The sequence below is a fragment of the Podarcis vaucheri genome (genome assembly GCF_965113315.1).
Source record: "Podarcis vaucheri genome assembly, chromosome: 3".
NCBI classification, from domain to species: Eukaryota; Metazoa; Chordata; class Lepidosauria; order Squamata; family Lacertidae; genus Podarcis; species Podarcis vaucheri.
Genome location: NC_138761.1, coordinates 101,352,732 through 101,366,749, shown reverse-complemented (window position 1 = coordinate 101,366,749; position 14,018 = coordinate 101,352,732). Strand labels below are relative to the sequence as shown.

Genomic DNA, 14,018 nt, shown 5'->3' with positions numbered 1-14,018 from the left:
TAAAACCAATAACAGAATTTTGTCTCATGGATTTCATTCAGTTTTGATATTTTTTTATATATTACATAATCCTTATTTCAGGATCCGTGGGATATGTTTTCTTGCGTCTTCACCTGAAAACATTTTTTTTAAAAAAAACCACACACCTAGGACCATAACCTTTGAGAAGGTAATTACATTAGAGTAAATCTATTATAGTGTTTATTTCATTCCAGAATATTTTTTTTCCTAGCTTGTGCCTTGGTGTTTATCAAGGGCTTGGAGAACAAACTTCTTTGCTTACATTCCATACCTAGAAGTCATTCCATTCCTGAAATGGCATTCTTTAAGTCTGAAACAATCAAGACACTTTTCCTTATGTTTATTTTTTAAAAAAACTAATACTGCATAGGGGGAAAAAGAATTCTGGAAAAAAATACAAACGTAAGCCACAGTTCACCTTTTCACCTTAAGATTACCATTTAAACTGAGATATACTTACCACTCACATTCATATTTTCTTAAACTGGTTACAACATCACAACTGGCATTTTAAACAAGCAAAGGTTTTTTTTTGTATTTTGTTTTAAAGGATACCCTGAAAACTCAATTGATATAGCATTTTGAGACTTCAAATATTACACGTCATGTAGCATCGCTTTTGAATTTTGCAATCATGTTTGCAAACAAAATAGATACAACATTTTTTTCTAAAAAAAAAAAAAAAACCTGTTTAAAATGTAGTGAATGTTCCAAAGGAGTTAGAATCGAACTTTTCACATCTTGCTGCAGAAGATCTAAACTCTTAAGGCTTCCCTCTTCCCTCTTTTAATTACTCAAGTCCCACTCTTTTTGCATTTCTCCTTCTGACTTCAACACGCTTCTCCAAGTGGGTATTTCTCTCTGGGCTGGACTTCCCCAATATGAAAATATTTCCATGCTTCTTTGTTCCTGATGAATGTTGGAGGTTAATGGCTGGATATCCCTGTTCATCTCCAAAAAAACTCAACTCAATATGAGATGATAGCCCTACTGTTATTTTGCAGTAACAAAGATGAGCCGAATGGGAGAGCACATGGGCAGAATCTTTAGCCAGATACAAGGCAAGGGACTAGGAGAGGAGAGAGAGATGGGTTCTTTCTTTCTTTCTTTCTTTCTTTCTTTCTTTCTTTCTTTCTCTTGACATTTGTAGCACCTTCTACTTGGAATAGCTAATGCCTCTGGTGAACGGTGAGATGCACCCAATTGAAAGTCTGTTATTCTTATCCCTAGATATCACATAATTTATAAAAATATAAATAACAAACAAAAAAGGTAAGCTGGGTTCCATCTCAAGAGGTGTTTCTTGTTGTCCTCTGAGAACATATTGGATAAGTAAGGTCTCAACAAGCCCTATCCTTTGGAGCTGATTGTTCAGTCTGATAATAAATACTGAAAGAAAGGAAAGGAAAGGAAAGGAGAGAGAAATGGAGAGAAAAGAACAGCAGTTCTTGCAAGAGGCTCAGCAAATTCTGAGGAAACCAAAAGCATTCCGCTGCGCTCGTGGCACAAAGGACACGACACCAAGGATCATTCAGTAGGGGAAATTGTGACCAAAGGCAGGGGGGAAATGAGCAGGGAAGAGACAAACTGTACAAGCGTTTCACTTTCATTTTGTCTTTTTTAAAAAAGATGGAGAAACTATGCAGTGTTCTAGTCCTCAAAGCCTTGTTTGGGCCTCTGGGATATAGATCTCGATGCTGTCTGCACGCTCTGTGGCTGAATTCTGCCGGAAAGAGGCCGCTCGCTTGGCAGCCATGAGCCGCCTCCGGGCTTCTTGGCGCTGTCTGTCAGGCAGGTCTAGAGACTTCTCTCGCGTGATAGGGAATTTTCCCTTGAGGGGCTTCTTTGGTACTGGAGGAGGAACCTTTCTTTCTTCCTAGTATTGAAAAAGAAGAATAAGAATAAAGGAATTGAACAAAGAAGCCAAAGAACATCAAGCGCTACTGTAGGGCAAGTTCCGACATTTGCTAAGGCTTCTGCGTGAAATGTTACATGTCCAGGCGGTTGCATGTAGGAAGTTGTTGTTGTGTGTCTATATCTATCTATCTATCTATCTATCTATCTATCTATCTATCTATGGGACGCGGGTGGCGCTGTGGGTTAAACCACAGAGTCTAGGACTTAGAATCATAGAATCATAGAATAGAATCATAGAATCATAGAGTTGGAATAGACCACAAGGGCCATCGAGTCCAACCCCCTGCCATGCAGGAAACACCATCAGAGCACTCCTGACATATGGTTGTCAAGCCTCTGCTTGCCGATCAGAAGGTCGGCGGTTTGAATCCCCGCAACAGGGTGAGCTCCCGTTGCTCAGTCCCTGCTCCTGCCAACCTAGCAGTTTGAAAGCACGTCAAAGTGCAAGTAGATAAATAGGTACCACTCCGACGGGAAGGTAAATGGCATTTCCGTGCGCTGCTCTGGTTTGCCAGAAGTGGCTTAGTCATGCTGGCCACATGACTGTATGCCGGCTCCCTCGGCCAATAAAGTGAGATGAGCACCGCAACCCCAGAGTCGTCCGCGACTGGACCTAATGGTCAGGGGTCCCTCTACCTCTATCTATCTATCTATCTATCTATCTATCTATCTATCTATGAATGAGATATGCAATCTCCAGACTCTATATTTAAAAAACCTTTTACTTTCATAAACACAGTGTTTTGTTCCCTAAGAAAATGTCTAGGGGTACTCTCATTTTGACTCAAAAAATCACCATTTTATAGTTCAAATCGGGAAAAATAAATACAGTAAATGGACAAAAGTACAAAGATTCACAAAATACTTAGGGGTACCCCCTGCATACCCCAGAAAAAAGCACTGCATAAACATATAATTTAGAAGAATATATTTACAATCTCATGCTCAGGTTTCTCCCTATTAACGTTTAGGGAACTCCTCTGTTTCACTTCAGACAGATCACCCACTAACACACACTGTTGTCAGCTGTATCCTGAGAAACCTCTCTCAGCAGCCATTTTCCACATACACACACACACACACAGAGAGAGAGAGAGCACAGAAGCAGCAAAAAGTTAAAAACGACAGTTACTGGAATAACAGTCACAACAGAATGGAATGCCTCTCTCCGGTGACTTGCAGTCAGCCAATCACATGAGAGCTACTGCCAAACCTCATGCTAAAAATAAACAACAATTCAACATAAGCAAACATTCCTATTTCAGGAAATTAAACCACTATCCTTAACAGAAGTAACATCTGATGAGTTCCATTCTGGGTCATAAGTGCTGTTTCCCTGTGGAGAATAGTCGTTGGGAGCATGGCAGCTGAATGATGTATGATCAAAGCATACACCGATGTTTCCCTTCTTGTCATCCCCCGGCCCTACATAAATATAAGCTGCAGAATGTTTTCTTTTCTATTTGTGAACATGCTCATCGCAAGTAAATCCAAAAATGGCATCCATTATTAAACCCATGGAAACCCCCAAAGAGGTTTCATTAATGCTGGCAACCCTGAGGAATTACCTTGCCAGATCAATTTGTGTTTACTTTACTTGGAAGCAGAGTGGAATACTTATTTTCCACAAGGTCCACTTGCAACCCTATTAAAAATTGCTGAAGCTTGTTCAGCCTTTTGGAAACAGAGGGTGCTATTGATTTCAATCAGAGAGAGTGTGTGTTAAGCACATTTTAACTCTCCCACTGAAATCAATAGGACTCAGAAGTGCCTCCTTTTGACTAGATGGCACCCAGTCTTCTTCCCTACACAGAATTACATATTCTCAAATTGAGGGAGTGGTGGAAAGACTATGTAAAGGACCTGCTTTTTAATTTGACCCATTATACTTTGTTTGGCTTCTGATAAATATGAGATTGCCGCTGTGTGCTCATCTCTATTCTCTTCTCTGCATTAAGACCCTTAGCATTAATTATTGTCAGGCACACCCTAGCATAAGAACATAATGTGAGCCTGTGACCAGGAAAATGGCCCATCTAGTCTTGCATCCTGTTTCCACAGTGGCCAACCAGATGCCTGTGGAAAACCAGCAAGCAGGTCTAGAGTGCAAGTACAGCCTGCACACCTGCAATTCCCAGCAGTGGTGTAGCGTGGGAGAGGGCGCACAGGGGCGGTTGCCCCAGGTGCAAAATTGTTAGAGGCGCAAAATTTCAACACCCAGTGCTGCCTCAATACAGCTGCGCACTTCCGTCGTTGGTCTCCACTGAAAATGGCTTCTCCATGTCAACCAGGAAGTGACCTCTTCAGACAACAGAACAACTCTTCTTTTCTTATCTCTGCAGCTGCAATCTGCAATCAAAATATTCCATCCTATGTCAGGATTTCCCCATTGCATTTGGCTGCAAGTCAAATGCAATGGGGAAATCTCTCTGGTTTTGTGTGTGTCTTGAGCCCCTCTGTATAATAAGGCAGCTTTGTGTCTCCCCATTTACTAGAATGGGGAACCAAAAGCCTAGCATAACTTTCCCCTTCCTGGCCAAAGTGGATGAAATGTGCAGGCACAGAAACCAAGTGAAGCTGAACAATCCTTCTAAAGCCCTTTGTGTTCCGTTTTTCTGTTTTGTCTCTCTCTCTCTCTCTGTGTGTGTGTGTGTGTATAAAATTAAAATTTCCTCTCATTGTCAGTTTTTGAACTGACATAGTTCCCCCCCCCTCCAGGTTTGGGGGATACCCTGATATGCCTCCAAACTACCCATAACCCTACTGACATTTTCCCCAGGAATAGCAACACCAGATTCCAGCCTCAGAGAGGAACACTTGATGCTTCCTGTGAGCCATAGGATTGCTGGGTCTAAGAAGAATGCGGCACCTATCTACAGTATAGTCGAGGATAGGATTAGGAGCAACAAATGTGGACAGTAGATGTCATGTGCGCTTCCTCCTGTGCAGCCATCCCTCAGAATTAACCTTGCAGAGTCAAAGACTCGAAGCATCATTTAGACCAAATAAACTACAGTTTTGTCAACATTAGGAATTGCCCATTAATGGAGAGTGGGCAAGCATTGCTGATCCATATTTTACTGTATTTACTCGAGTCTAATGCGCCATCGAATCTAATGGGCAACTCAATTTTCAGAACCTTGAAACCAAAAAAAGTATTTGCTGGCGAATGTAAATGTGCCATCGAATCTAATGCGCACCTTAATTTTTTGCAACATAATTTGGCCAAAAAAGGTGATTCTAGTAAATACGGTTATTTATTTATTTATTTATTATTTTACCGCTGGAACTCCCCCCCCCCCATGCACCCACTAAAGTACACTGTGAAATAACTGGCTGAACTGGGAATAAATTCAGACTTGAAAGATCAATGGGATGTTAGCAACACAAGAAGGTTGCACATGTCAATGCCAATTGAAAAGGAGCTCGTCTGCACATATTTTGCTTACCTTCCTTTCAGGTGATTCTATTATTTTCCATTCATTCAGTTTCAGCTGGTGCAGTTCATCAAACTTCATACTGACATCTTCAATTGAAAGCTGTAACAAGTCCCAGAATCCTGCTAGATCCTGCGAAGTCGGCCGTGGCATTGCACTGGGATCCTGACATAGATACAACAAAAGAGGTGTAATTCACTTGGGAGCCAGGATGTAAAATGTTTTTGGAATGATGCGAAGCTTTTCACACAAAACAGGTCTTTCCTACATAGTGCAAAAGATATGAATACTCTTTCCCCAAACTTAACTATGGTTTGGTTGAATTTGGTGCAAGATATGGATCAAAGAATAGCCAGGAAACCATGGAACTGGATTGGGGACAACTTCCATTCTACTATAATTTCAGGAGACCTAAGGCGGAACTATTAAAAAACCCTCTACCGATGGTATTTAACGCCTTATAAATGGAACTTAATATACAAGTTAGGGTTGGATAAATGTTGGAGATGTGGATTGAACAAAGCAGATTACGTGCATATCTTTTGAAATTGTTCTCAAACAGAAATATTCTGGAACTCAGGCTAATTTCTCTTATATGTTAGTAACCTTGGAATCAAAAACATTTCTGCGTGGCTATCTAAAACACACAACCGTTGGCCAGGAAGGGGTTTAGTCAAACAATAATCAGTTCCTAGAAATCAGGTTCCCCATTTTAGCTTTATGTAAACAATAGAGTGGGTGGAGTCAGGCCTCTGGCAGGCCAAACGCCACCTTGGAGGAATATGGGATCCTCCTAAATCGAGGGTCCTGGTTGCGCTCGGGACCCTTAAGCCACCCCCACGGGGTGTGTTGTTGCTAGGCATGGCCCAAGCCTTGTCTGTTGGGCCCCGGGATTGCGCTTGGCTGTTTGGGCCAATTGAGGCAGGTGACGTGATTCCGGGGTCCTATAAATGCGGCAGCGCGGCGGGGGTAGGGCACTTGCTTTGCGCTGCTGAACATCCTCCCTCCCTATTTTAGGTGCTGCTGCTTTGGCCTTGCTTTGGATTGGGTCACCTGTTTTGGAACAGGGGCTGGGTATTTGGCAGACTGGCTTTAGCCACTTGGTTTTCGCCTACCCCCTTAGCAGTCATCACAACTTGTAAGGTTTGGTGGTTAGGCATTGGTTTATAGAAATGTGTGGGAGTGGAGGTGCGGCCATCACCTGCCCCTCCAGAATAGGGCATTCCGGTAAAGGAATCTGGGGGTCCTGGATCTCGTCCGAAGCCCACTTGAGGGGCTAGGGCCATGCCAGGACCACAGGAACCCTGGGGTGAGCTTCCATCGATCTTCACCAATGTTGCTCCCTCGTTTGGTGTTTACCCTTTCAGACTGCCTGGCAGAGAGGCAGGAGTCAGTTATAGTCCCTGACCAATGCCTAGGCCAATACCGCTCAATTTGTTTTGTAAACTAAAATTATGTGTCTGTTTGAAGTTATTTACTGGGGGAGGGCTTGGGGGCCTTGGGGATGGTGGTGTCTTCTAATAGCCCTGACGCCATAGAAGTTCTAGAAAGAGCTTCCATTGACCAGGAGGAAACACTTTAAACATTTTTCAGCAGACCCTTCTTGCTATTAATGATCCCATTCATATATCCCTTCTCCTTTCCAAATGTGTCCTGTGAGCCACACACAGGGCTCTTGCTCTACCAGTTATCAGACTGTGCCTTAGGGGTTTCCTGTCAAAAGCCAAGCATGTTTTGAGGAGACTTTTTGTGTTTTTCAGAATTAACTTTGCTCCTTAGGAAATCCTTAGTGGAGGAGATGGGAGTGGCTAATGCTAATTTATTTTTCATTTTACATGTTATTCAACCAATAATTTGTTAATTTTATATCTCAGTGCAGCACGCGTCAAGTGCATAGTATGTGCCAGACCATTAGAAATTAGATGGAGGTTAATACCGTTTTGGTTATTGCAAATGAGATTTAATCCACTTGCAGCATTTAACAGAAGTCTGGCTGCTTGTGGCACAGTCTACCTGGCAATGGGTGGTATTTCATAGAATGCATACGCATATTTGCATTGCATATATTCTTCACTTTATCCAGGGTTATGCTTTATATAATATATATACCACCATGACTATTAGACTATACCCCACTGTGGTTTTCCATTCCACCCTAATTTAAGGGGGTGATTTTTTACTTCCTAGACAGCATCTTAAAAAGCAGAGACATCACCTTGCCAACAAAGGTCCGTATAGTGAAAGCTATGGTTTTCCCAGTAGTGATGTATGGAAGTGAGAGCTGGACCATAAAGAAGACTGATTGCCGAAGAATTGATGCTTTTGAATTATGGTGCTGGAGGACACTCTTGAGAGTCCCATGAACTGCAAGAAGATCAAACCTATCCATTCTTAAGGAAATCAGCCCTGAGTGCTCACTGGAAGGACAGATCCTGAGGCTGAGGCTCCAATACTTTGCCCACCTCTTGAGAGGAGAAGACTCCCTGGAAAAGACCCTGATGTTCGGAAAGATTGAGGGCACAAGGGGAAGGGGATGATAGAGGATGAGATGGTTGGACAGTGTTCTCGAAGCTACGAACATGAGTTTGACCAAACTGCAGGAGGCAGTGGAAGACAGGAGTGCCTGGCGTGCTCTGGTCCATGTGGTCATGAAGAGTCGGACACAACTAAACGACTAAGCAACAACAACAACAAGTGATTCCGCTGGAAACAGTGAGTTTGCCTTCTGCATAATTGCCAACGTCGCTCTTTCGTTGAACAGCTCTTGCTTTACATTCTTTGGGCCACAAGAGGGCTGCCTCCTGCCACCGAAATGTATATATAAATTGATAATGTGCAATGCTCCACACTAATAACATCTGCCCAAAATGCATAACACTGGAGATGCTTCGTCTTGAGGCACCCTTAAATTTGATCTTATCCAGAAACCCGTCTTTCCGAAAACAACAACACAGAAATGCAGCTTGAAATAAATTGATCTACGTCCAGAGGGAAAATAGCTAACAAAAAGGGCATGGATGATGTTTCACTTCTGTATTGGTCTATAACTGCATTGCCTTGAGCTGTGATCTCATTAGAATTCAGAAGGCTAGTAACATCCATCTCTGGTAGGTACCAACATGAAGAAAAACCCCGGTTTCTGCAAAGAAGAATCTAATATGTAACTGCGCACACACACACACACACACACACACACACACACACACCCTTTGTTTGTGTATATCTGACTACAGTATTAAGAATAATGCGCCAAATTCACTTTTGAAATCACTTAAGGCGGCACTCCTGGCCTAAACATAAATCAAATGAGAATATCGCCTATCTTGCAGTTAGGTGGGTTAAGATGAATGATTTTGCCACCGTGCAGCAATTTTAGAAATGCAATGCAATGGAATCCACAGACGACAAGATCATATCAAGGCACTATGTCTGGAATTGACTCCTAAGCTATCCCTCTTTCGGGAAGTTTTAAAAAAATATCGCTTGCAGAAGCATAACAGTCTTAGGGCGGATCTGCATCCATGTTTTTTAATGTTGCGGAAGGGTTAAGGAACGATAACGTTGGTAGACACACAAAGTCCTACTTTTTATGTTCATAAGTCTTTTTTATCACTTAATTTTTTATTGTTTTATGCTGCTATATCGGTGAAACATTGCTCATATGTAGTGTTTAACTTTTTTTTACTGCATTCAAGCTCTAAATAGTCGTTCATTCATTCATTCATTCAGTATCTACTCTGAACTTCAAAAAAGGGTTTTATTCCCGGCGTAGCTTACAATTATCATTATCCATTTTTTTTTAAAAAAGTATGAAATAAAAAATAAATAAATAACAGTAACAGTAACAGTAACAACCCCCTGGTCCCAACTGTGTTAAAAAGTCAAGTTCTGAGAAACGAAAACTATTTTATTTTTATTTTTTAAAAAAACACCCTGGAAAAATCTGTGAAATGTTTTCTTGTTGGGTGCAAAAAATAAACAACAATGCGGCTGGTAATGGCAGGTGGCAACCCCTCTTCCTCTCACCTGTGCCACTACAGTGTACACCTAGATGGAGCTGTGGTTGGGCAGGGGTGTGGGAAAGGTTGAGGCTGCATAGAAGTACTGCCCAAGCCAATTTGGTACTCCCATGGGTGCATCTGTCCCCGCCGCTCATTCCACGCAAGATGCAGCAATGGCGGCGATGGAAGGGCTACTCTGCATCTCCATCCCATGGCCCCTGCTGCAAGGAAGGAGCCAGGCAGACACCACTGAGGAGAGCATTCCGCAGGTAGGACGCCACCATTAAAAATGACCCACCTCACCACAGGCAGCACCCAAAGGAGGGCCTACCAAAGAAGACTGGCTGATATGGGGGAAGCTAATTCCCCCATATCAGCTTGCCCACAGCTCTGAAGGGAAGTGTCAGCATTTTGAGTCGAGCCTGGAGATAGAACAGGAAGTGGGGCAGCTGCTCACTGTTGAGACACAGCCCCAAGATTACAGGGCCGATAGGTCAATTTGTGGAAGTGTTCAACTTGGAAACTGAAATCCATTGGCCACTTGCTTTGCCCTTACTTCATCTCATGCTCGTGGTGCTGTTACAAAAGCATTAGAGTGGTACCTCGGGTTACAGACGTTTCAGGTTACAGACTCCGCCTTCCCAGAAATAGTACCTCGGGTTAAGAACTTTGCTCCAGGATGAGAACAGAAATTGTGCTCTGGTGGTGCGGCAGCAGCAGCAGGAGGCCCCATTAACTAAAGTGGTACCTCAAGTTAAGAACTGTTTCAGGTTAAGAACAGACCTCCAGAACGAATTAAGTTCTTAACCCGAGGTACCACTGTAGTGATGTTCAGCTGCCCTCTTAGTGAGACTCATCCCAGTTGCTCTGATTCTGTATGGCATTTCTGAAGCCAGGAAATATGAAACGTGCCAAGTCTGCAATTGATTTGTGCTCCATTCATAAAACAGTCCTCCCTCCCTCCCTCTCACAGCTACTCACCACATACCTTCCTGCGGGGGGGGGGGGGGAGATTTGGAAGAACCTGCCACATTCTGGCAAGCTTGGTTGCTACGGTGTGTTTCTGAGGGCCGAACTTCATGTGATGTTAATTGCATGAGAGGAGCCCTTAAGGAATGTATTTGCTGTAGTTAAGATGTAAATCAACAATCATAGCTCCCTATTTACATTTTTTTTTTATAAAAAAATGCACATGAAATGCATTCACTCAGTTAACATCAAATCTGCTTTCTCCTTGGCTCTTCTTTTCCCACTCTAGAAACTGCTGGCTTAAAAAAGAAGAAGAAAATAAAGAAAATTTTTATTTTTATTTCTGTCCTGCACCATCTGAAGAGATGCTGCTGGACTTCAGTTTCCATCACACCTGGACACACCTGGATGGGGGTCAGAGTCCAATAATATCTGGATAGACTCAGCTTCCTGACCTTGGTGTTAAGCTTCGGACCAGCAGAAAAAAGGAAAGAAAAATAGTGGTGGATGAAACAGACAAGGCCCTGTCTCTGAAAGGCCTTACAAGCAAAATACAGTGGTACCTCAGGCTAAGTACTTAATTTGTTCCGGAGGTCCCTACTTAACCTGAAACTGTTCTTAACTGGAAGCACCACTTTAGCTAATGGGGCCTCCTGCTGCCACCGTGCCGCCGGAGCACAATTTCTGTTCTCATCCTGAAGCAAAGTTCTTAACCTGAAGCACTATTTCTGGGTTAGCGGAGTCTGTAACCTGAAGTGTATGTAACCTGAGGTACCACTGTAAAACAAATAAATGGAACTAGAGGACAAGTAGCTACAGAATTCTAAAATGTGGTTGCAAGCCCAGCCGCAGAGCCCCCAACCTAACCACTGAATGGTAAATGAATGGTCATGACAACAGTCTGGGATTTAAAATGGCCACAACTTTATTGATTTCAGATGTAGGAAGCCTTGGCATATGCACTGGGCATGTATCCCCTCAGTCCCTGGGGGACTGAGGCATGAAAGGGTCTTTTTGGGGGAGGAACCATCGCAAAACGCAGGTTTACACAAATAGCCGCCTAACGCTGAGGGAAGCTGTATGGCCCACTAGCCCTATGCACTTGGCTCTTTGGACAGAGACTTCCCTCCAGACCCCTCTCACTGGGTATCCTGTTAAGGCCGCCACAGGGGACGGGGGGTGGGGTAGTCACCACTTCATGAAACCCCAATTGGATGAAAGACTATAGGATTCCGCCCAAGGCCTTCACCGCCAAAGTTGTTACTAGTGCTATGGGAAAGGCGAAACCTGCAGAGCGGGGAAAATTCCTTCCCAGCCCCGAATATGACAACTGTCACTAGACCATAGCAAAGCCCACCTAGCTGAAAAGGAATGGTTAAAGCAAATAAATGGGACTGGAGGACAAGTAGCGATGGGATGCTAAAATGTAGATCCAAGCTTCTCCATTTGACAGTTCTGAAGGATGGGTAGGTGCGACTCCCAGGTGATCTCACTGTTACAAATTAAGGATCACAACGTACTTTAAAAGCGGATGGTGTTTTGATCATCAATAAGTACTTTCAGGAAATTCCAGTGCTCCACATGCAACAAGGAAATGTGTAATAGACAGCATTATAGTAATGTTTCCGTCGGCAGTGATCAAAAGCAGCGACTCTTCTGAAAGTGTTAATGGAGGCGTCGATTACAAGGACGCCGTCTGAGAAGCGAAAGCCTTGGAATAAATATGAGCAGGGCTGGTGCTCTAATGTGGCATGGTGAGGTGCAGGCTTCAAGTCTGGTGGATCATAAAGGGCAACAGATTGTGATTCCTACCCCTGACTGCTTCTACCAGGCAAGTAATCAGGCGCCCGGTGCGAGGCCAAAAATTGGTGCCCCCAAATATGGATCTCCTCAATGTTGTGTCCCTTTGGCTCTGTGCCCTGTGCGGGGGAACTACTCACACCATCCTAAATCTGGTGCTGCTGCTATAGCCACCTCCCTGATTAGCATTCAGCCGACTGTGGCTGCTACGAAAGCAAGGGCATCCACCATAGCTGCTGCTGCTGCACATTCACCAACTCATTGACTGGGCATGTCAACAGACTGGCATGGCAACAGAGCCCACGTCTCCTTGCTCGGAGGACAGAGTCCTACCTCAGAGCGAGGCACTGTGGTTGAGGTGACCAGGGAGAGCGCTTGTGTTGCTGCAGCACTGCAGTGGCAGACGGCGGCAAACATTTCAAAGCCTCTGCTAAACAGATAATTTAACAGTATTTTGCACCACGGCTGTGACGTGGCAGCGGCACAGGGGGTTCCTGGAGACCATCTCAGCTGCAATGAGGAAAGGACCTTTCTGCAGATTGTGACATTGAGCAGCAAAGGGGGGCCTTGGATTGGTAGAGGCCAAGGAAAAAAGGAGGTGGAACAAGAACAAGACAGCCCTAGGTGGGGAGTAGGAGCAGCAGGTAAGGACATAGAATCATCAAATTGTAGAATTGGAAGGGACCATGAGAGTCACCTAGTGGTCCCTCCCAACTCTACGATTCGATGATTCTATGAAGCCCCTGCAATGCATGCATGCATGAGTGAGTGAATGAATGAAACTTTATTTGCATCAGCCGCCGGCCATAGCAAAAAAAAAAGCACTGCGATATACACAGAACAAAACAAAAGTCAGTTATATAAAACACAGTCCTGACTCAGGAATCAAATAGTGGACCTTATTCTGACTGCCCTAGCTAGAAGCCTTGCAACCTTTGCAGCCATCTGCTGCTCTTGATCTGCCAGGAGAACGACACTATGGCAGTGGTTGGGCGACTCGGAATGGTCAACAAAAGAGCATGAATCTTTCGCCCAATGTGGGGCTCGAACCCACAGCCCTGAGATTAAGAGTCTCATGCTCTACTGACTGAGCTACCCCAGCTTCTCGCAAACAGGATAAGGGAAAAGGCAGCAGGGGCTTGGAGGAGGAGGAGGAAACAACAGAAACAACACGCATCATGCAGCACAGTCTTGCATTGGCCCTACTTATAAAGTCTCCCTACTTCCTGTCTGGGACTTTAGGGCACAATTCATGAGTGTTTAAGGAACACACAAAGGCAGAAAAAAGATTGAATGTCTCCAATGGTGATGCTGCCTTAGCAGATAGCACTTTAGCTTGCACAAGTTCAGGCACTGTTTTTTCTGTGTTTCCATTCTTACCCACCCCCAGAGGGCGGGGTTTTTTGGGGGGTGGGGATTCCCTACAAAACATAATGCAATATGGCCCACAGGTAGAATAATACAATCATGGTGTTATGTACTGAAGTTCTCGCCCTGGGCCAGCAGGGGGATACTGTAGATAGTTATGCAAATGAAGTATCGAAAGTGACGTTCAGTGATTGGATAGTTTTGGAAAGTTGCTACAGTAACGTTGTACTGGAGCTCTATATAAGCAGGCTGACTGAGCCCTTCAGCTCAGTTCTGTTCTGGCTTCTGAATAAACAAGAGCTGTTTGAAGAATCGCTGTGTCGTCTGATATGTTCACCCACAACTTAACACATGGTCCAACAAGAATGCAGGAATCTTTCGTCCAACATGGGGCTTGAACCCACAGCCCTGAGATTAAGTATTAACTGAGCTATGCCTCAGAGCTTGAATAGGTAAGGTAGGCAGCATCAACTAATACCTGTTCACACATGACTTGTGTGAACAG

General features: G+C 43.9%; 1 protein-coding gene across 13 annotated transcripts in view; it reads right to left on the bottom strand.

The window, feature by feature from the left end:
* Nucleotides 1-694: 694 nt before the first annotated feature.
* The window catches only part of DLGAP2 (DLG associated protein 2), a 402,575-nt gene continuing 389,251 nt past the window's right edge, over nt 695-14,018 (bottom strand). For all 13 annotated transcript variants that reach the window (XM_082215473.1, XM_082215468.1, XM_082215475.1 and 10 more), the window contains 2 exons: nt 5,388-5,540; nt 695-1,897 (listed from right to left, as the gene is read on the bottom strand). In XM_082215473.1, coding sequence (XP_082071599.1) covers nt 1,679-1,897; nt 5,388-5,540 — 372 coding nt within the window. In that variant the 3' untranslated portion in view covers nt 695-1,678. The remainder of the gene's footprint in view (nt 1,898-5,387; nt 5,541-14,018) is intronic.